The sequence below is a fragment of the Nelusetta ayraudi genome, unplaced genomic scaffold (assembly GCF_046127955.1).
Source record: "Nelusetta ayraudi isolate G7.1 ecotype Tasmania unplaced genomic scaffold, CSIRO-AGI_Nayr_v1 ptg000082l, whole genome shotgun sequence".
NCBI lineage: Eukaryota > Metazoa > Chordata > Actinopteri > Tetraodontiformes > Monacanthidae > Nelusetta > Nelusetta ayraudi.
In genome coordinates, this window is record NW_027466132.1 from 956,424 (window position 1) to 977,857 (window position 21,434).

Sequence of the window (21,434 nt, forward strand, 5' to 3'; positions counted from 1 at the left end):
TCTGCATTGAGCTGCATCGACAGATATTTTGCGCCACCTGGTGGAATCCCATTATAAAGAACATAAACAGACTTACTAGTCTAAGCAGTGAAAAAGATGCATGAAACAGGAAAAAAATGTTTCGAATTTTCTACATATGAAGATAAAACTGCCAGACCCCCCCAAAAAAGGATGGACATTAATTTTGATTGGTGGTTACCAACAATACAGCAAAACCAATGCACACCCCTCACAGGCGGAACAGCGAATGTGGGTTTGTTTTGCCCTGCTGGCCAGGGGCGTGTCGTTGTCCGCTACGTCATCATATTCCACCAATGACACGCCCTTCCTCTCTCCCCCTCCGTCGCTCCGTCTCGGCCAGTGTCTGGAAACCGAAAACAAGAGCTCCGCCGAGGGACCGACTGGCTGTCAACCGGAGCCTCTTGCGGCAGTCATGGCGGCGCCGTTAGCCCATTTCGACGAGGACTGGCAGGATTTCAACGAGTTCAAGCCGTCCTCGGCGTCGGACGAGCGGCTGGACCAGCTCAACTCGAACGTGGTGGCCGACTCGGGCCTCGACGATTTCTCCGACCTGGACAACAGCTTCTCCGGGGAGATCTGCAGCTTCAAGTCGATGGAGGACCTCGTCCACGACTTCGACGAGAAGCTGACCGTATGCTTCCGAAATTACAACACCACCACGGAGAACATAGCCCCCATCAAACCCATCACAGAAGATAACTACCTGAAAGACGACGAGTGAGTATTGATTTTTTTTTTTAAACGCGTGGTTATTTTTTTATTGTCCAAACTTTTATGCTCCCTGCTGGCTAACGGAGTTAGCCTCAGCGAGCTAATCTAAGGCTGTGCCAGTGAGAGGACATTTAGCTTTAGCTGCAATCACTGCTGTCCAAAGTCTGAAACTATGGCCACTTGGACAGTCGAGTTTGAAAACACGTTTCCGATATTCTGCCTGGAAGCTAATATTTCAAGGTTCATGGTTCATTTTATGGTCAACTTCTCAAAACGTACAGAACATACAGGAAAAGTCGAAATGCCGTTTCTCTGCTCTCATGAATTACAAAAAACTTTCACATTAAGTTTTGCAAAACAAAACAAAACTGCACCAAGTAAATGACATGTTGTAAACCCCAGTGTCTTACAAACACGAATGCGAAAGGAAGCAAAAATAGTTGAGTTAATGTTGCTCCGGGCTCCTGTTTTATGTTGAGGAGTGGAAGTGCCACGTTACCCACTTTCACGCCGAACTGGGCAATTTTCGGCATTAAACATCTGACCCATAAGAGCTGCGCTGTTAATATCCCCGAGAGAAATAACTGGTTGTTGACCTCTGCACACTTGCGTTTGATTTCGAATCGAAGTCGAATTGAATTCGAATGCAATTTGAATTCGAATTGCGCCTCGACATTTCAATCCACCTTTGAGCCCCACCAATCTCTGCTTTGTCAGTCTAAACCACCACAATGATTGATTTCAGAAACGCATGCGAGTCAGTGTTGAAGTTGCATTCTCTCACGCATCCATCACTGACACATGCGTGCAGGCTGAACACTTGAGCTTGTTTCCTTCGTCTCTGCAATACGTTTCAACATTCTTAGATCAAATTGCATAATGCAGTCTAGTTCTGCTTTACAAGAGCGATGGCAGTCATGTACGTGTCTGCGTAAAGATTGTTTTTATATATAATCTGACTAAACCAGGACTAGGCATGTGCAGTATATGATCACATGATTATATAACCACAGTTCTGAGCTGGAATGTAAGTAGAGATGTGGTTAAAAAAAAAAAAAAGGAATTATTTTTCTCCTGGTTGCCCTGCAAAAGATTAAACCACAGAAAAAAAAACCACAAGTTTTTCCATTGCTGAACTCATTCTGTATGTATTGTTGAACAGTATTTTGAATTTCGCTCTGCAGTTTTAGATGTTTGGATGAACAACAGGATTCATGCTGATATTTTGTTTTGCTTTGTATTTTCATTGCAGACCATATCCTGAGATATTTCATACAGCCTTACATGAATTTACATTAATTCACCCTCTTGGTCTAATTTGTAATTCAATTCATGACACGGCCTGTCAACTTATCAGTTTGGCCGCAGTGTCATCAATATTTACTGCACTGATGTCAAGCTTAGTGGCAAAGCTTGCAAATAACGCATAGCTTTCTGTTTTATTTTTGAATTTTTCTGTCTCAGTTCAGGTTTTTTTTCTAATATTCTGCAGGATGTAGGGATGGTAATCAGGCTAGGAAAAAAAAGCTTCTCTGGCTGCTTTACGTAAAGACACAGAGGATTGAATTGGGGGGGGGTTAGAATAATTGGAGAGCAGCGCTGGGAACTGTCGGAGCCTTTTCTGCATGAGTGCACTCCGGAGGACGTGTCCGGCCACTTAATAAGTTCTTCTCCTCCGAGACCGAGACGAACAAACGGGGCCTGGCACCGAGGGGGACGTGCGTCTCGTTTGTCTCAGAGCGGAGACGTTGAGGCAGAATGAAATGTGTGTAGGTGCCGAACCTATTCAAAGTGGGGCAACATGGATGTCTTGAAGTCGCCGCTGCTGCTGCTGCTGCTGCTGCTGCGTTCAAGTTCTCTCAGAGGAGCCCGAGCAAACCGCCGTGTCGCCGGCCTCACGTGTCGCAGTCACTGTCTTCGCTTAAGGCACACAAAAAATCTCCTGCCAGCCTTTGCCCTATTTAGACGACCCGCCTGCATCCCCCTCCTCCACTTGCCAGCCAAGCTGTGCACGAGCACTTCAGGGAGAAAGAGTTACATAAACGTGTGTGTGTGTGTGTGTGTGTGTGTGTGTGTGTGTGTGTGTGTGTGTGTGTGTGTGTGTGTGTGTGTGTGTGTGTGTGTGTGTGTGTGTGTGTGAGAGAGGAAGACAGAGAATGAGTGTGACACATGGGTTCACAGCATCCATTCCCAGCAGCGAGGACACGGGAATGAAAAACTAAAGTGACCCGCACGTGTACACACACACACACACACACGCAGGCAGAGTGTTTACTGCACACACGCTGGCGTTTGTGCATCCAGCACAATATTTCTCCCTAACACACACACACACACACACACACACACACACACACACACACACACACACACTCAGTGTTCTTCAGCATGCAGTTTTGCCCATTAACGAGCTCTGAAAAACCTTAAACATCACCACCGAGTGCAGGATTATGATTTTTTTTTTGTTTTGTTTGCGCGCAGAGCATTGAAACACGATCACAGTTGTACGTTCAGTTACGCACATTAGCTCGCACTTCATCTCGCCGCCATGACGGCTTCTTGTTTTTAATTGTAAACGCGACTCGCAAACGCCATCTGCGCCACGCAGATACGTAATCTGGCATCTTTCTTCTTCTTTTTTTTCCCCACTGCCGGCCGATACACACACACACACACACACACACACACACACACACACACACACACACACACACACGCTGTTCCAGTGTTTTCAAAGCAGCCAAACACGCTCAGCGTTCTAAACTCCTCGGCCTCGTTAGTCTGAGATGAGGAGGGGGTTGGGGGGGGGGGGCTTGCGCTTCGCCTCGATTTGTCACCGCTTGTCTGAGGGAATGTTTTTTCCCGGAGGAGGAATTTCCGTGCGATCGTTTGAGAGTTCTGGCAGCGGCGCGGCAGGGTGGGGGTGGGGGGGTTTGTTCTGTCACGCTGCCAATTAATGCTGTGTCACACTCAAAGAGAGAAGGAAGCGGGGAGTCGGAACGCTCCTCCTCCTCTCTGTCCTCCTTCCTCCTGTTAATCTCTGGGTTCTCGTCATGTTCTTCCTCCATGTCTCTCTCTCTCCCCCCCCCCCCTCCTTAGGGTTTGGAACACGCTGACCGACAACTACGGCAACGTGATGGCCGTGGACTGGAAGACGTCGCACACGCGCAGCCTGCACCTGCCCACGCTCAACCTGGTCTCCCGCGAGGTGAGACAGACAGACAGACAGACAGCTGTCTGCGTGTGAAATTCAGTAAAGGACAAACTCCACAGTTTAGACCACCTGTCAAAAGCTTGGACACATACTTCTGATTTTTAATGGTTTTTCCTTCATTTGACGTCCTGAGTATGGCGTCTGCATAGAAAGTTGCTGCTGCGTTTCTCTCACCCGCCCTCTGTCTCTTCCTGTCGGGGCCAGAAGCTGGACAACCAGTCCCTGGACCTGTCCGACGACGAGGACCTGAGGGAGCAGATGGACATGCACTCCATCATCGTCTCCACCATCAGCGACGAGCCGCTCTTCACGGCCGAACAGGTGCGATGACGTCCCGTCCCCGCGCGTCTCGCAGGCACTTGAGACAGCCGGGTTTGAAAACACTAGGAAAGAATGAACGCACAGCAACTCGTAACTTTCATCGATGATTGTAACCAATCAATAAGCAGCTTCTTCCGTCAAGCCTACTTATATTACAAATGTTTTAAAGAGAGTCTGTGTCACGGACGTCTGATGGGAGAGAGTTCCAGAGTTGGGGAGCAGAGCCTGGCTTATCCATTCAAATTCAAAAAACTTTATTTGTCCCCAGGGGGCCAATTAAAGGGCACATAGAGCAGCAGTGTTACACACAGGCAGGATTAGTGCAAAAATAAATACACAGTGCAAAATTGCCAGTGCGGTTACAGTAAGTAACACAGGTGTATACAATATAAACAGGTATGTACAGTGTGAGATACCTGTTAATATTATATGTATGACAGAATTTACCATGTCATTGTGATTGATTTGGCAAATTTGAGAATTGGAAAAAAAAGGCAAACGGTTAAACAGGGGGAAAAAAAAAGAATTTTGTATCCCACAAAATAAATCCTATTCTTCCTCTTTACTGTTTTATGGAATCTCTGCAGGTGATCGAGGAGATCGAGGAGATGATGCAGGACTCTCCGGACCCGGAGGACGACGAGAGCCCCTCGCAGTCGGACCTGTCCATGCTGTCCCAGGACCTGCACGCTCTGCGGCGCTCGGGCTCCAACACCAGCTACGAGGACCGTGAGTGCAGCGCGTGGCCTGCGGTGTCGCTTGCAAGCCGGCACCAAACCACACAAAGAGCTTATGGTCCTTCCCTCCCCGCCTCCCCCGCCCCCCCCCCTTTTTTTTTCTTCTGCCCAGCAGTGCTTTTTCACACTCTGCTGTCGTTCATCAGTTGCCCAGATGGTTAAGCGAGGTGTAATAGGTTGTTCATTGGAGCAAAAGAGGAATAAGAAAAGAAAAAGCTACATGCAGTAGAATTTCTTACGTAACGTGTGGCAAATGCAAAGTGGCGGCAAATTGCATTGTTTCTCCGGATTACATCATGAACCGCCAGTATGTGACCCGATGTTAATTTCTGGTACCAGAATGAGCAGCTACAGACTCTTGATGCTCCTCACATCAGCACGCTGTGGGATGGAAAGGGCTTTGACGAAGTTGCTCGCAAGCAAACTCCAGCTTCACACAAACGAAACATTTAAACCCGTGCCCGTTTGCCTCCAGGCCTGCGTCAGCTGTCCGTGTCCGAGCTGACCGAGACTCTGGAGGAGGTGGAGACGGCCATCCGGCGCTACAGCGAGGAGCTGATCCAGGCTCTGGCCCTGCGAGATGAGCTGGACTACGAGAAGGAGGTACCCAGAGCTCGTGACCTTGAAAGAGTCGGAAGCTTCCAGAGCAAAGCGAAGCGGAGGCACAGAGCGTAGCTTTTGCATGTTGCGATCTCCATTCAAGGAAGGTGAAAGTGAGCATCTGGGCCGTGTGGCGAGGACAGACTGCAGCGCTGGCAGGGCGACAGAGGGCAGCGACCTGCCCGCGGCTCTACTTCTCTTATTTCATTCGCAGTGAAGCAGTTGCCAATTTTTTTTTCAGTCCTTCCCCCTGAAAAGATTCTCTGACGTGTTGTGATTTTCCACGTTCGCGACCCCAGGTGAAGAACAGCTTCATCTCGCTGCTCATCGACGTGCAGAACCGGCAGAAGGAGCACCGCGAGCTGCTGCGCAAGAGGAAGAAAGTCCGCAGCACGACCACGACGGGGCCCAACGGCCAGCGGACCACCAGCACGCACATCCCGGGCACGGTGAGTCACCGGCGGGCGGGCGGGCAGGAAGACTTTTTATCTCCCAGCACCAGCACAAGTGCAAAATAAAAGCGCTACTTCGAAAAAGTGCAATTGTGATTTGGTGGGACAAAACATCTTGCGATAATTCTGCATTCTCTTTGATGACTTGTAAATAAATATTCCGTCTCCTCCTCCGTCCAAACATAACGCGCCATTTTCACTTGACTTCAACTGGTCATGTGACCCCATGTGACGTCTGAAAAGCCACCTCATGAGAGCATCAAAACCTTTTGGCCGTATTTGAGAGTTTTTTTTTCCAAGTCCGGGTGTTTCCATGACCAGTTTTTCTATTGCGATATTTAGGTGGAAACGCAGCTATTGAACCATCTCCTCCTCCTCCTCCTCTCCGTCTTCTTTTTCTTCTTCTCCCTTTGTGATGCCTCTCTCTCTCTCTCTCTCCTCCCTCCTTCCTCCTGCTGCTCGCCCGTAGCTGCTCACTCTGGAGGGACTCTCCAATGTCATTCAAAACGGCCTGCGTCAAACTTTTGGCACCGCAGCAGGGGACAAACAGGTGCCCCGCCCCCTGCTCTTCCTCTTCCTCCTCCTCCTCCTCCTCGTCTTCCTCGCCACTCGCATCCCCCTCTTTTCTGTTCTTCTTTTGGCAGCATGCTTTGTCAGCAGACGTGACCGTCTCCCTTTCTTTTTGCATCTTCATTAATCTGTTTGTTCTCTTTCAGTTGGTATTGGACTCCCAGATTTTGACCTTTTTTTTTTTTACTTGTATTTATATATTATTTATACTTTTGTTGTATTTTTGGTATTTTTTATTTTTAAATCCTTCCCATTAAAACAGTTGTGGTTGTTTTTGTTATTTTCAAACATGATTTTATGTGTTTTCATCAAACAGTGACTTTTTATTTGGTTGCAGTGACACACAAATCTGCCCTGCCCCTGCTTTTCATATGTTTCCCTTATTTTATCACGCAAGATGCAAAATTTAAAACGGTGCACCGTTGGTTGCGTGACTCCATCCTCTCCCTCTTCAGTACCTGACCACGGTGATTCCCTACGAGAAGAAGCCCAGCTCTCCGTCAGTCGATGACCTGCAGATTCTCACAAAAAGTGAGAGCATTTCTTTAGTTTGTACAAATTTTTTGTTACCTTCCTTTAACTCTATTTTCTAAAATCTAAATGTGATCCATCTATTTCCAGTCCTCCACGCCATGAGGGACGACAGCGAGAAGGTTCCCGCCCTGCTAACAGACTACATCCTTAAAGGTAAAAACACACACACACACACACACACACACACACACACACACACACACACACACACACAAGAAAAGATGTCAAGCTCGAGATGCCGATTCAGACACTGCGCCCTCTGCTGGTTGTTTGGGGAACCCTGGTGTAGGAAGTGGGTGGGTCAGGGTTCGGGGTTTTGGGGGGGGGGGGGGGGGGGTCCAGCCAGCCAGCAGCGGGAACATGAATGAAGACTTCTCTTGGCCAACCTCACTGTTGACTGTCCCCTTCCTTGTCTTCCCTCTGTGCTGCCTGCTCCTCTGGGCAGCTCTGGTTTGAGCGCTGTGGGTGGAAAGCAGAGGTTTGTGAGGCGCTGCCATGTTTCCATCACCCCCCTGCCCCCCCACTCTCTCTCTCTCTCGCTCTCTCTCTCGGCTGAGTCATATTTCCCTTCCCTTGCCAGCCTCGTCCACACGTACACATTTATCTTTTCAAGAAAAGGTGTCTTTTTCATGTTATAGTTTTATTAAAAAATATATTTTCTTGTGTAAGGTTGTTTTTCATTATCTTTTCATCTTTTTTTATTTTATTTTAATCAACCCCTAAAAACATCCAGCTGTACACTACCGGTCAAAAGTTTGGACGCATCTTCTCGTGTAATTTTTATTTTATTTTTTTTTTACAACTTTCTGCACTGCAGATAGACCCTGAAGACTCTAAATATATGAGCAAGATATCTGTGATTATGCAGCAAAGAAAAACATGTTAAATATCTCTAAAATACTTTTTATGAAAGGTGGCAAAAGACATTAAAAAGACATTAAACTCATAGTGTGAGTCCAAACCTTTGACTGGGAGTGTCTGGTAATGTCCGATCCATGTCCAAACAAGAGCTTAATGGACCGACAGCATTTAACAAATCTGAAGCTCCATGTTAAAAAAAAAAACAACCTTGCGTGTCCGTGTGGGCGGGGCCTTAGAACACCTGGTTACTGTTACTGCCTCTCACCTTTCCTGGTAGCTCCCGTCGTGCCGTGCAGTGTCCTGGACCAACCTCCACGCTCACTAACACACACACACACACACACACACACACACACACACACACACACACACACACCCTCTACCTCCAGCCGGCTGTAGCTGCGGCCCACCCATGTGTCGGCTTTCTCTTCATCCTCCTCTGCTTCCCTCCCAGTGGTAGCCAGCCGCTTTGTGGTTTTCCTGCTCATTTTTCTTCCCTCCTGCTTCGCCGGGACCCCGGAAGCGTCGCTCACCCTCCGTCTCTCTCTCTCCTCTCTCGAACCCCTCTCCATCCCCCACACCCTGCAGTGCTGTGTCCCACGTAAAGCCGACGACGGCGAGCCTCCTGTTCCCAGAACCAGCGGACTGACGGACCCCTGAGGAAGGAAGGAAGGAAGGAAGGAGGAAGGAGGGAGGGAAGGGAGGGAGGTCTGGTAATCCAGAAGACAACCCAGATGCTGGGATTTAAAAAAAGAAAAATAAGGAAACACAAACCCCTCCTCCATTTATTCCAACACACTTTCCCTTTCTCTTGTTGATATATTCTGTATGTCTGTTGTATTTTTTTTTAAAAAAACGCCTCTGATTTTAACCTCGATGTAACGCCGCCGTCTCGCCAGTGCTTCTCATTTGTCGTGAGGTTTCAACGTTTCATGGCCGCGACCTCATTCATCCCGACTGCATGACGGTTTGGTTGGCTCCCGCCAGCGATCAGTATTATTATCCCGAACTCTTCACGTCCAGGAAGGAGCCTCCTGATTCCGCAGCCCGTCGGCAGGGTTCGCGTGGAGGCGCTTCGGCCTGGACCGTTTGTGTAAATTCAAAAAGCATTTATATTTTATTTGTCGCGCCAGGAGTCTTTCTGGCCTAGCATGTAGTTTTAATGTCGTCGAATGTCCTGAGATGGAAACCTCCCTCCTGCTAAGAATCAAAGAGCAAACCCCTTTAATTTAAAAAAAACAAACAAACCCTTCGACGTCGTAGTTCCACTGGTCTCGGCATGTTGGTTTATTGGGAGGGGGAAAAAGGAGGGGAGGGGGGGTTTTTGCTCACTTTTAGCTGTTTGTGGAATGTTTTTAAATGAAATATTTTGCATACAAGAAGAAAACTTGCACAGGAGTTGCTTTTTTAACTGAAAGAATAAAGGGAAAAAAATCTAAAGCTTCTTGAAAGTGAAAGCTGGATCAACAAAATCCTGTAAAGCATATTTTTTGGAGAAGGGATTTATTTTTTAAAATGGGACTTGGGAATTTTCCAGTAGCCGACGTTGTTTTGTAAATACAGTCTTGTCGATTTCCTAAAGTAGTAACCACCACCACCACCGCCACTCCCATCGCCACCCTTGAGCTCTCCTCCACACGGGACACCTTGAATTATGTCTTAGCGTTATGGTCCTTACACACCGGGAGCGAATTTGTGAGGCAAATAATTTGCTTTTTTTTTAAAAAAACAAAAAAAAAACCCAACTTCTTGAAGTCAATGCAACCTTTCACAAACTTCTATTATTAGCGCGAAAGAGAGTGCCAAACTTTATTCGCTTAGCGAATTTTATACGCATATTCGCCTCGCGCTAGGTGTGTACAGAAAAAAGATGTGCATTTTTGCGTTGTTCATTCACGTCGCTTCGCCCATTGCCCGGTGTGTAAGGACCCACAGACTTAGCGAGAAGAACAGACTGAACTGGTCGTAGCATTAGCTTAGCGTCAATGACACTTGCAGTTTTAAGTTAGAATTTTAAGGTTTGTTAGCGGTTGTGTAAATATCGTGCTAGCACTTTAACCAGTGATCCAACCGCGTTGTCATAGGACGCGTAGAGGTACTCGAGTACCACGTCTGACTAGGTTAGCGTAGAACAAAAGCGTAGGAGGCAAAACGAAGCGATGCCACGAGAACAGCCGTCGCATTTATCCTCATCCATTGACTTACCTCACTCGAGTTTTGTAACTTTACGCTGTGCTTCGACACTTTTGGACAACGTTGCTTTTGTTTGGTTTCGATAGGCCACACAGTACAATAGTATCACGATATTTTGAGTTATGGTACAACCTAATTGCAATATTGAGGCATGTTGAGTATCGTGGTGCATAGAGGAATTCTCTTTATCCCCGACCCTGATTAGATCGGCATGTCTTAATAATGTATGTCATTTCAGGTGATGGTGTCTTTCAGTTGTTTTAGTATTATTAAGTGAAATTTAGCTGTTTGCTGAATTCTCCCCACTCTGAATTTTATTTGAAGTAATAGGAACTGGTAGGAAAACCAAAGACACTGTTGCACTGTGGGAAATGTAGTGTTTTTTTTTTTTCTTCCACCGGACCAAACGTCAAAACACCAGATTGAAACGCATCGATGACTTTGACTTTGCATTTTTTCTGACTGAAATGGCTGAAGTGCTCCTTTCCGAGGCGAGCGCCGTCGTCAGGCCGCCACACGGACGTTCAGATCACCAGCCACTCCTGGTGTGCGACACACGACTCATATCAGGTTCCATCCAGCTCTCAGGTGCGATCACGAGGGCCCGCTTGCCCAGTCCCGGTAGCAATAAGAACGACGACGGTGATCACATGATCTTAGTGCGTGTCAAATGGAAGTAGCACCAGCTTGGCGTTCACATGCTGGAGATGGTGGTACTTTTACTTCTATGGTTCTTTTTTTTTTTTTTTTTTAATGGTGTCATGCATGTTGAAACATAGGTAGGTGGACAGGAGTCATGTGATGACGAGGAAACTTGCACATTTCGGTGCTTAAGGTGGTGCTCGTGTTGCATTTACGAAAGAAGATTAGGGCCACAAAAAGAGAGAAACATTTTTCAGGAAGGACGTTTTAACTTCACATTGCCATTAATTGCAAAATTTCAATTTTATTCATAAAATTTTGGCTTTTTTACTTCAACTTTACTGTCGAAATTTTGACTTTGATCTTGAAATTTCAACTTTATTCTTGAATTGGAAACTTGAAGGAAAAAAAAAAATGATATCTTAGTTTTTTCTCTCTTCTTGTGGCCCTAATCCTCTTCCGTATGTATTCACTCATTTGTAAAAGAACGCTCGTGTTTTAATGCAGTGGAAACGGTTGATGAGCCGGCACGTGCTGCGTGCACTTTACTTCCCGCTGTGATTCATTTCTGTTTACAGTCCAGTTTCTCTCACACTAAAGGGACGAAGTGTACGCTGCGTTTGGTTGCAGGAAAAAGTGAAACCCAGCTAATTTGTTTAAAATGTTCCCCATGTTGTTGTTTTTTAAAAAATCTTGAAATAGTTGAAGGGAATTGAAGATCTTTATTTTCCGAGTTGAAATGGCAGCGAGCGTGGATGTTACTGAAGAAGGCTGCCTCAGGCCAGAGCTCCTCATTGGTTCTCTTTAGCAGTAGAAGACATATCAGTCAAACTAGAGATCTATATTTATATACATTGTGTGCAACTAAACCAGTTGGAAACGAAAAAGAAAAAGAGGCTGCCTTTGTAAATGCCTGAACAATGTTTTTTTTGTACATTAAACAAACTTGTTTTTTGGTCATTAGTGCAGTGTGACCCCCCCCCCCCCCCGCCCTCCTCCGGGGTTCTGTGTTTACTGTCTCATGTGGTACTGCAGTGCATTAATTTATTACCTAAATGCTAAATGTTATTTTGTAACCATATGATTTGCTGTAATGGTTCAAGTAACGTTTTTTCTGTTGCATTGCAACTCATTTCAAATAAATTAATATGTGGAGACTTGCACTTTGGGTTCCGTGTGTGTGTCTGTGTGAAATCAATTCCACCTTTCACATTAACTTGGTTTATTTTGCACCCTGGCTGAGCAGCTTCACACAATTAAATTCAAAAAAAAAAAAAAAACAAGTCCAATCTTCACAAAACAACGTATTTAGCGCTATGTTTGCAACCTAACCCACAAAAATGCTCAGTTTACCTTTCTGCTGAAACTTGTTCTGTGCGTGACAGTCACATTTGATCGGCATAATGGCACATCAGGGCTGAAACTGCGAGAAGATTCTCTGACTTCTTTCTCCCTTCTGCAGCAGTGACAGCTTGCATCCTTAAAACTCAATTCAAATGTTGTTTTGACCCGTTTGTCCGCAAAACATATCCACAGTGTGAGACTCTGCTATCATCAATTTTTTTTTTTCCTCTATACGTGTCACAAGTCTGCGTGTGACTTTCAATGAGGGCCGGCGGTCTCTGTCAGAACACATCAGGCATCAAAGGCGTCACAGGTTGGTGTCGGTGAACATGGTGTGTTCCTTCCTCACGGTGCTGAAGCCCTTGACGGTGTCCACAAACTCCTCGTCGTCCATGAACTGTTGGCAACAAGGACAAAGATGCACGTGTGATTCTATGTTGTTTTGGTCCCAGATTGTGTCGGCTTCACTCCACATGGTTCCCCACTGTGATGCCACCGCATTTGTGCCCCTTTCAAACACGTCGAAGGTCCCAACTGAGGACTAAATCAACTTTTCTGGAGAGTTTCTCGATTTTTATTTGACAATTTCATACTTTTACGTGTCAACGGGTATCAGATTGCATTGTTGATCCAAATCAAGCCTGGGATTGTTTCCTCGAGGTGTGTCAGTGTGCGGTGAGAAGAGGCTCGGCGTTTGTTTTTGCCGTCTCTCACCATCCCGCTGTCGTGGCCCGAGATGTCGGGGTCCCAGGCCTCGTCGTCCCCCGCCACCGTCTTCCCGTCCATCCGCTGGCTGACGCTGCGTCTCAGTGGACCCTGGCTGAGGGCCCCTGGTTCACCCTGAGGTGGGACGCTGTTGACGGGCTGGCATTTGGCTTCTGACGCCTCCTAGTGGGTGGTGGGGGGAAAAGAAATGCAGCTGTGGTCAAGCGGCTGTATTTATTTTTTAGCGTGACGTGGGATCGTATTGGATTTTACCTCCATCTTTAAGGTGAAGCCTTTGAGCGTCACGCTGTTGGAGAAGGCCGTGGTGTCGGGGACGGTGTCGAACTGGGAAGAGGAACGCACACCTTTGACAATTCTCTCACTGAATCAAAAGGTTTTCTCAACAGTTAAGGTCCTGACACACGACTCCATTGTTTCTCCTTTGGCACGAAAGAAAGCAAATTTTGTACGCATATTTGCCTCGCGCTAGGTGTGCACAGGAAGAATTCGCATTTTTGCGTCACTCATTTGCGTCGCTTCTCCTATTGCCCGGTGTGTCCGGCCCGTAAAGAGCAAGCAAAGCCAAGATGAGCGTCTCCTCACCAGCATCGAGTTGCTGGGCGGATAAACAGCCATGGGGCTCCTCTTCTGCATGGGCATGGCCACCAGCGGGGGCCTCTCTCTGGTGTAGGGGGGTTTGTTCAGGGCCTGTGGCACGGCGGGACATGGGGAAAAAAAAAAATTTCAAATGAAATGAAAGCCACCACACTGTCAGTACTCCTCTCTCACCTTGTGTAGCAGCACGCCCAAGGCGACGGCGAGCAGCAGCAGGGCGACGGCCGTCATCACCACGATGAACCACAGCTCCCGCACCACCGGCTGACCCCCCTGACCTCCCTCGGCCCGCTCGGCGACACCTCCTCCCCCCTCTCCTCCTCCGGGAGGAGTGGGACCCTGCGAGTCTGTTTGGAGAGGAGTCAGAGCGGCCGCGGTGGTGTCGGCGCTCGCTTCTCAAAGTTTCACATGCAAGTTTTGTTTTGCGCTTGTCGGAGCAGAAACATTGACACGTCATGTCCCTCGACAATTCCCGGTCATTGCAAAGGTCCACTGATCTGTTACGGAATGCGTTTGGCCTGGTCGCATTTTTCCTCTTTGCTTCACACAGTCTCACATATATATTGTCAGAATTATTCAAGTGTGCAAGCAGGAAAGACGATCACACTCTCACAGCGGTGGAGATAACGAACGGTGTAACTGGAGACGTCTTAGCGCCGCTGGCCTAGTTTCTGGACTGCCGCTAGAAAGCAACGCACTCTCTTCTTTTCACCCAAATGTTTGGATTCTGGTTGGAAAATTGGGGAACAGAGGCTTGTCCAAAAAAAAAAAAAGCAGACTTACCGGCGCTGAGGTCCGTGGTTCAGCCGGTGACGGGGGTGCTGGAAACCCCCTGGCTGTGTCATGCATGGATCAGAGGGACACACGCCTGCAGCAGCAGCAGCAGCAGCAGCAGCATCCAGGACTGCACCTGCAGCTCAATCCGTATTTTACACCTGATACTCACCGGGCGGCCGTACGGTTGCTGCTCAGTGGAAAAGAGAAATAATAAAAGGTTGGTTGGTTTGTTTTTTTGGCCCTGGTTGAGCTCTTTCCTGCCCAGGGCAAACGTTTCGTTCACATCCTTACTTCACGTGACAGCAGAGCAACTCCAAGAGACTCGGTGCGCACCCCTCAGCTTCTTCTTACGCAGCGTCATGGCAACAGCTGGGTGTCGGGTTGCGCTCTTGGCAGCGGCTGTATCGCCTCTCTGGCACTCAGCGACCTCTGTGTTTGTGTCGCCTTTCCGGTCAGTGTATGTGTGAACTCATGTATGTGTTTGCCTTGTGTACATTCATTTTTAAATACTGTATGTTATGTTATGTTCCCAATGGGGAAAAAAAAAAAAAACAGCTCTTGAGTAATAAATAAATCAAGAAGGCAGGATGGGAATAACCCACAACAAACAAAAGCTGAATTTCTCATTAAAAAAAAAAATAAAAAAAAGAAAAAAAAAAAAGCTTAAAAATACATCCACAGCAGCTCTGCCTATTGCTGTAAATTATCTTTCAATGTATTTTTTATTTATTTATTGTGGGCCTGCAGTCATTGATATGCTCAAACAAAAACTGAAGAGAAAAATGTGAATGTTTCTTAGTGTCTGGTGCACGAGGTGGCCGAAGAGAATTAATATCACTGAGTGTCTGAGCTGGGACAGCCAGCGCTCAGCAACCTGGCCAGCACCAACTTGACGAGCTAGCCAGGTAGGTAGCTCAGAGAGTCCCGTACGGTTATAAATGTAGTGTTGCCAACTTTCATTCAGAAAAATAAATGACGCTTCTCTCAGTGGTCAGACACCCTCTTGTTCTTCTTCTGCAGTTCTTCTCCTCCTCTTTCTTCTTCTTTTTCATTTTTCTTTCTTCTTCCTTTTCCTTTTCTTCTGCAGTTCACAGTTAACAGGGGGGAAAGTAAAAAAAAAAAAAAAGCGCTGCGAGCACTCCCTCTGGTGGCTAAGGTCCAGAAGTGTTCGCATCCAACAGAAACCGATAAAAGCGCTGTCACTGTTGCACCACGGGAAATGTAGGATCCCAGTAGTTGTTGGAACGTGAGCCTATGGGTTCAAGCCGTATGATTGCTGATACCGTCCGTCTCTCCCCACGTATTTCAAAATTATAATAAAATATAAAGCAACGTATAATAATAATAATAATAATAATAATAATGAATATGGCGATAGTTGTTTCTTTCTTAGAACAGCAATTTCCCCGAGCTTTTTCCTTTTTCTTTCTTCCTCTCTTCAGACCACTCCTAGACCTCCGTGGGGTCAAAACGGGCACATTTCTCTTAATTGGAAAAAAAAGAAGAAGAAAAAATGAAGTAAAAGTGGTGACATTTCAAATGAACGTACGAGTGGAAATCGCGGCCGAGACTCTTTGGGTTCCTCTTCCGGTCAGCTGTCTAGACTACAGTGTCACGTGATTTACTGCCTATTTGTCTTGAGAAGCGAGCGGATCGGTTCATGTCGCCGACAGTGTACAGAGAAACTTGGTGAGTGAGTATGGAGCTTTCATTGTGTTTTAGTTCCTTGTATAGCATGTCATTGAAAATTACTTGATTTGATTTAGTGGCCGAGGCTGTAAAGTAGGAGCAGAGATCGAAAATGCGCCTCCCGTACCTCTTCCGCGTCGCTATAGGAACCCAGGTTGAATGACAGCGATTCAGCTCCTGTTTATTTACGTTATTTACTTAAGTGACGGCATCGCAGATATATTACTTGTTTTTCCTTCATTGTCGTTAATTTATCGAATCGTTTTCTTGCACGGTCTGATTCAGTCATCTGTTTGGCGCTAGTAGGAAGAAGCTGTCATGAACGCCAAACAATGTTTAGTAGGCCATATTTTGTAGGTTATAAAAACCACAAGTAGGCCAAACAACAAATAATTGACTTGGGTCAGCTGACTCAACAGACCCGACCAGGAAGTCTCCACTTGCAGTCAGCTGACACTCAGCAGGTGTTGTTTATGTGTGAGAGATCCTGTACCTTTCACCAGACCAGTGGCTGTCTGGCTGGGATCGACTCGGGTTTGACTTCAGGTTCAACTTCTGCACTGAGCTGAACTCTTGAGGCGTCTCCACTCTGCAGAAATGTTGGTGCCTCTGCTCGTGTCCCTGCTATGCGGGGCCGCACTCGGCCTGGACAACGGGCTGATGAGGACCCCACCGATGGGCTGGTTGGCATGGGAACGGTTCCGCTGTGACATCGACTGCGAGCACGACCCCGTGAACTGCATCAGGTGAGCCTGAAGATACGATGTTGATGTGACATGCAATTGATTAATTGATTGTGTTTGTATTCCTCTCTGGCTTTGCCTCTTTCCTCAGTGAGAAGCTGTTCATGGACATGGCCGACAGACTGTCAGGCGACGGCTGGAAGGCGCTCGGTTACGTTTATGTGAACATCGACGACTGCTGGGCCTCCAAGCAGCGAGACGACAAAGGTCGACTGCAGGCTGACCCCAAACGGTAGTTGTTTACTTAAGCTCCCAGTGGGATCTGTTCACATCCAAACACACACAGATTAAGCCATTTTAAGTGGCGTTCACACTGCCAGCCAAAATCCGATTTTTAGCCCATCCAGATTGAAACCGGATGGCTCTTTTGTAGTCTGAAGAGTCAAAAATCACATCAAATCTGATTTTTGCAAAACCGATTGAAACCACCTTCGGGAGGAAGTTTCTAATCTTTGATTTGGACAGATGCATCTCAGTCTGAACAGCTCCAAACACACAGATCGGTTTTGACTGAGTAAAAACAGTGTGGACAGTCAGCCCTAAAAATCAGATTTGAGAAGGAATCTGATTTGAATCATATTCGCCAGCATGATTCCTCACTTATCACTTATAATGCCATGCAAGTCTATGGGGTCAAAAGTCAACTTTGTCCTAGAGACATGGGGCCACTTGCAGGTTCATGGGAATCCCTCAAGACACAGCCACGTCAAATTTGGGGCTTCTAGCCCATGAGGAACCCCGGAACCCTAACCCTAATTCCAGCTAACCCTAACCCTAACCCTAATTCCAGCCTTATCACTAACCCCAATACCATGCAAGTCTATGGGGTCAAAAGTCAACTTTGTCCTAGAGACATGGGACCAATTGCAGGTACATCGGGATCCCTCAAGACACAGCCACATCAAATTTGGGGCTTTGGGGAGGAAAATTTTTCTTCCTCCAAGAGGGGGTGGGGGGAATGACAGAGAAACCACTGACTTATATCATGGTTTCAAAACTAAATTCCATTAATTTGGAATAGAATTCTGCTGCTTACTGCATTTCACACAACAATTAGACACTTTTTTCCCCGTTGTGTTTTGTTTGTATAAACCTCAAACTTCATTCATCACATGCTTATTCTTGTTCCTCTCTCAGCTTCCCAAGTGGCATCCCAAAACTGGCTAAGTACATGCACGACAAGGGTCTCAAGCTGGGGATCTACGGAGATATGGGCACACTGACGTGCGGCGGATACCCCGGCACCACGCTGGACAAGATCAAGACGGACGCTCAGACTTTTGCAGATTGGGGGGTGGACATGTTGAAATTTGACGGCTGTTACTCCAATGAAGTGGAGCAAGCGCAGGGTGAGGAGCTTGAGCGGTGACTTTTTTTTTTTTTAATTCTCTGACTGTCGACGTGTTGTTGACTTGGGACTCATTTTTTCACAGGTTACCCCCTTATGTCAGCGGCTTTGAACACTACGGGCCGTCCCATTGCCTACTCCTGCAGCTGGCCAGCCTACCAGGGCGGTCTCCCACCAAAGGTGTAAAACAGACCTGGTTCATTTCACTATAAAATGCAAAATGTCTCGTGGAAAAAACGTCACTGACTGCTTTGAGTTTGCTTCACCCTCTGAGAACTTGGCCGTTCAGTTTGTACCCCTTTCCAAATATGTGGGAAACATGACGAAATAATGGTGTGAGCTGGGAGCTAAAACGGAGCATATTTATGGGTGACTGTAAACAGAGGGCTAAACAGGCCGTTTCCTGCTGATCTAAAGAGATCTTTTGTTTTTAAAGATGGCTTTGTTTTAAAGATTCCTGTATGTTCCCAAAGTCACACAACCATTTAGGAATCGGAATATGCTTTATTGCCATTGTACTCCAGGTTACAACAAAACTGTATAGGATGCCCTTACCACAAGTGCAAAGAAAAATAAATATAATATAAATAAGAAATATATATATATATATATATTAAAAAAATAACCATTTGTGCTTTTAGGTGAACTACACTCAGCTGGGTGAGATCTGCAACCTGTGGCGTAACTACGGCGACATCCAGGACTCCTGGGACAGCGTCCTGAACATCATCGACTGGTTCTTCAACAACCAGGACGTTCTCTCACCTGCAGCCGGACCCGGAAGGTGGAATGACCCCGACATGGTCAGTTCTACGCAAAGTAACAGTGTGACGGTATCTGTGAAAAGACGGCTTGATTTGATCAATTCATTCATTGATATTATTCATTTAATATTGTATCGCTCTATGTGCTGATTTGTACCATTGCTGTCAGTTCCTTGTGAAAAGTTCAAGTGCCGATGGAGGGCAGCCAGTGATTTCTTGATGGTCACCCCTTGATGGAATAAGGACTTGAAGACAGCCAATGAGAGCAGCCCCACAGGCTCCAGTCAGCCGCTCCAGTGCTTTAACAGGAACTCTGGTCCAGTCAGCGGGGCTCTTAAAGTTCATCTCCAACATGTTTTGTCATTTTCTGTTTTGCATTCTCAGCTAAGATAGCGTAACATGGACACGTCCCCTGACTGAGTCACAGCTGCTCTTTTGCTTCCTGCCCTCCATCTGGTCTTCAAGTGTCGCCACAATCATGCCACCGCATTTTTGACATTTTTGACATTTTTTTTTTTTTACCGGCTTCCCAAAAACAGAGAAAGACTTCCTTGTCTGTGATAGGAACGAGTGGAATGAGCTCTCCGCAGTACAATGAATACACATTGCCCTCTCTCCTCTTCCTTGTTCAAACCCGCTCGCTCGCTTGCAGCTGATTGTCGGTGACTTCGGCCTCAGCGCCGAGCAGTCCCGCACCCAGATGGCGCTGTGGGCCATCATGGCCGCTCCCCTCTACATGTCCAACGACCTGCGCTCCATCGGCGCCGAGGCCCGCGCCATCCTGCAGAACAAGCTGGCCATCGCCATCAACCAGGACCCGCTGGGCATCCAGGGGAGACGCATCGTGAAGGTGACGCCTCCCACTCCGACTTTGCTCCGTCGCAGCATCTTCACGTCACCGCTGTTATTCACACGCTTACGTCTGTGTCGCCTCCTCCCGCCAGGAGAAGAACGGCATCGAGGTGTTCTGGCGAACCCTCTCCGACGGCGCCAGCGCTCTGGTTTTCTTCAGCCGCCGCACCGACATGCCGTACCGCTACCTGACCTCCCTGAGCAGGCTCAACTACACCAGGGGCAGCTACAAGGTCCGTCCGTCGTCATCTCACGGCTCTTCTCCGCTCTGCCACCCTCCTCCGACCGGAGACGCTAAGTTTAAATTTTCTAACAACTCATTTTAGAACGTCAGGAATGGATCTTCTTTGCAGCATGAACAGTATTTAAGGAGCCATGGTGTGAAAGCGTTGATATTGAGCCTCAGATGATTGTTGTTTTCAGCCAAATGCAAAAAGCAAGCGCAGCAAAATGTATCCAGACAGACACGAGGGGAAAGTTCAAATTTATGTACGAGAGTTCACCAATGTGACTTTTACCCAAATCAATTCAGTCCCTACTACAAAATCAACACTGGTGTCAGACTCTGAACTAAACTTTTATTACTATGAGTCAAACTTTCAGTAGAAGTTTTTCCTCCTTAATCAATCAGTCACAAACACTCTTTTTAAATATTATATTTGTTTTGCTCTTCTCCAGCTCACTGACGTCTACAGTGGAAAGACCGACACAGTGAAGGACTCCACTGACTTCGCGGTGTCGGTCAACCCCACCGGAGTGGTCATGTGGCACGTCTCGGCGCCCGCCAGGCGGAAGCTGAAGCTGAATCCCTTCAGCAAGCCGAAGCTCTACTACCACGGCCCGTGGTGGTCGCCCTACCGCGACGGCGCCAATGACGTACCGAACGTCGACGTCCTGTAATCGCACCGGCCCAGAACACTCGAAATTCCGTCTTCACTCCGGACCTGATCATGCTCGACATCTTCTTCGCTACCGGCACACAAAGTGCCGTTCGGAAATACGAAGCGCTCTTCTGTCTTTCGCAGGTGTTGAAACTACTGCAGGCTCAGGCAAAGCCATTACACTGTATCTTCGACTTCTGTTCTTGCAGCTTTAAGAAGGAAAAAAAAGAAAAATTCAGCTGAGTGCCTCCCTTGTAATTGAAACACTTCTTTTTTGTCTACAAAGAAGCACAAGAATAATCCTTACAGTAAGGCATTTTTTTATAATAAGAAAACTGATCACTGATCAACTGATGGATGATTTATTTTTGTTTTGATTAAAATAAAATGATTGTAGTTTTAACTGAAAATCAAGTGTTTTGTTTCAAAGATGTGGTACAGGACAAAGGAAAAAACAGGTAGCTATGGGAGACCAGTTGAAATCATGTGACCACTGGTCTGAAAACACTGCGGGATCCTGTTGATGCCACTTAAGATGTAGTTGATCCTCGGCGGACACCTAAACAACATTTTACGTCAGCTTTGCGCCTCGGCTTAGTCCTGCTTTTGGTAACTTTCCAGCCACATAAAACGCTGTTTTGAACTTTCATCTTTCGCCTCCCAGGTTCACGTCGCCATGGTGTTCTGGCTGTGGATGTTACTTGTTAGCTGGAAGTCAACACCATATGAATCACGACACCAGAACCTTGTCAAACACAGCTTTATGAGTGTCATCTTCCCAGACACGAGCCCTCACAGATTTGTTTGTTGCTTATGGAATGAAAACGGTTTCAGTCGCTTTGAAGGCAGCAAGTTGGAGA

The 21,434-nt window shown here is 46.9% G+C and overlaps 3 protein-coding genes across 9 annotated transcripts; 2 read left to right on the forward strand and 1 right to left on the reverse strand.

Annotated features, from left to right (window-relative positions):
* The first annotated feature begins 328 nt into the window (after positions 1-328).
* fez2b (fasciculation and elongation protein zeta 2b) lies at positions 329-12,019 on the forward strand. Of its 4 annotated transcripts, XM_076044603.1 has the most exons (11): positions 330-738; positions 3,832-3,940; positions 4,151-4,267; positions 4,855-4,996; positions 5,480-5,607; positions 5,904-6,053; positions 6,526-6,606; positions 7,082-7,157; positions 7,248-7,313; positions 7,606-7,621; positions 8,610-12,019. In XM_076044603.1, the coding sequence occupies exons 1-10, from the start codon at positions 434-436 to the stop codon at positions 7,614-7,616; spliced, it is 1,185 nt and encodes a 394-aa protein (XP_075900718.1). In that variant the 5' UTR covers positions 330-433; the 3' UTR covers positions 7,617-7,621; positions 8,610-12,019. The 4 variants fall into 4 exon arrangements, with proteins under 4 accessions (XP_075900717.1, XP_075900718.1, XP_075900716.1 ...); XM_076044602.1 differs by lacking the exon at positions 7,606-7,621 and having other exon boundaries at positions 329-738; positions 4,154-4,267; XM_076044601.1 differs by lacking the exon at positions 7,606-7,621 and having other exon boundaries at positions 331-738.
* A 42-nt stretch (positions 12,020-12,061) lies between these two features.
* On the reverse strand, positions 12,062-15,722 carry LOC142900353 (usherin). 2 transcript variants are annotated; one of them, XM_076044609.1, is made up of 7 exons: positions 14,589-15,722; positions 14,304-14,484; positions 13,695-13,867; positions 13,509-13,613; positions 13,179-13,250; positions 12,794-13,088; positions 12,062-12,597 (listed from the first exon to the last, which is right to left on the reverse strand). In XM_076044609.1, exons 3-6 carry the CDS (start codon positions 13,749-13,751, stop codon positions 12,813-12,815), a joined length of 510 nt encoding a protein of 169 aa, XP_075900724.1. In that variant the 5' UTR covers positions 13,752-13,867; positions 14,304-14,484; positions 14,589-15,722; the 3' UTR covers positions 12,062-12,597; positions 12,794-12,812. The 2 variants fall into 2 exon arrangements, with proteins under 2 accessions (XP_075900724.1, XP_075900725.1); XM_076044610.1 differs by having other exon boundaries at positions 12,072-12,597; positions 12,915-13,088; positions 14,304-15,722.
* Positions 15,723-15,854: 132 nt separating this feature from the next.
* Positions 15,855-20,977, forward strand: naga (N-acetylgalactosaminidase, alpha). Of its 3 annotated transcripts, none has more exons than XM_076044606.1 (9): positions 15,855-15,986; positions 16,582-16,732; positions 16,821-16,961; positions 17,867-18,078; positions 18,163-18,257; positions 18,719-18,880; positions 19,494-19,691; positions 19,786-19,926; positions 20,372-20,977. In XM_076044606.1, exons 2-9 carry the CDS (start codon positions 16,584-16,586, stop codon positions 20,591-20,593), a joined length of 1,320 nt encoding a protein of 439 aa, XP_075900721.1. In that variant the 5' UTR covers positions 15,855-15,986; positions 16,582-16,583; the 3' UTR covers positions 20,594-20,977. The 3 variants fall into 3 exon arrangements, with proteins under 3 accessions (XP_075900721.1, XP_075900722.1, XP_075900723.1); XM_076044607.1 differs by having other exon boundaries at positions 15,919-15,990; XM_076044608.1 differs by lacking the exon at positions 15,855-15,986 and adding an exon at positions 16,119-16,140.
* Positions 20,978-21,434: the final 457 nt, after the last annotated feature.

Excerpts from the sequence above, each read along its gene's own strand:
- fez2b (XM_076044601.1), top strand. The coding sequence starts at position 434 with ATGGCGGCGCCGTTAGCCCATTTCGACGAGGACTGGCAGGATTTCAAC. Across the intron at positions 4,997-5,479 it reads CAACACCAGCTACGAGGACC|GCCTGCGTCAGCTGTCCGTG; the intron begins GTGAGTGCAGCG and ends GTTTGCCTCCAG. Across the intron at positions 6,607-7,081 it reads CCGCAGCAGGGGACAAACAG|TACCTGACCACGGTGATTCC; the intron begins GTGCCCCGCCCC and ends CTCCCTCTTCAG.
- LOC142900353 (XM_076044609.1), bottom strand. The coding sequence starts at position 13,751 with ATGACGGCCGTCGCCCTGCTGCTGCTCGCCGTCGCCTTGGGCGTGCTG. Across the intron at positions 13,614-13,694 it reads TGGGCGTGCTGCTACACAAG|GCCCTGAACAAACCCCCCTA; the intron begins GTGAGAGAGGAG and ends GCCGTGCCACAG. Across the intron at positions 13,089-13,178 it reads GCTTCACCTTAAAGATGGAG|GAGGCGTCAGAAGCCAAATG; the intron begins GTAAAATCCAAT and ends ACCACCCACTAG.
- naga (XM_076044606.1), top strand. The coding sequence starts at position 16,584 with ATGTTGGTGCCTCTGCTCGTGTCCCTGCTATGCGGGGCCGCACTCGGC. Across the intron at positions 16,962-17,866 it reads CTGCAGGCTGACCCCAAACG|CTTCCCAAGTGGCATCCCAA; the intron begins GTAGTTGTTTAC and ends TTCCTCTCTCAG. Across the intron at positions 18,258-18,718 it reads AGGGCGGTCTCCCACCAAAG|GTGAACTACACTCAGCTGGG; the intron begins GTGTAAAACAGA and ends TTGTGCTTTTAG.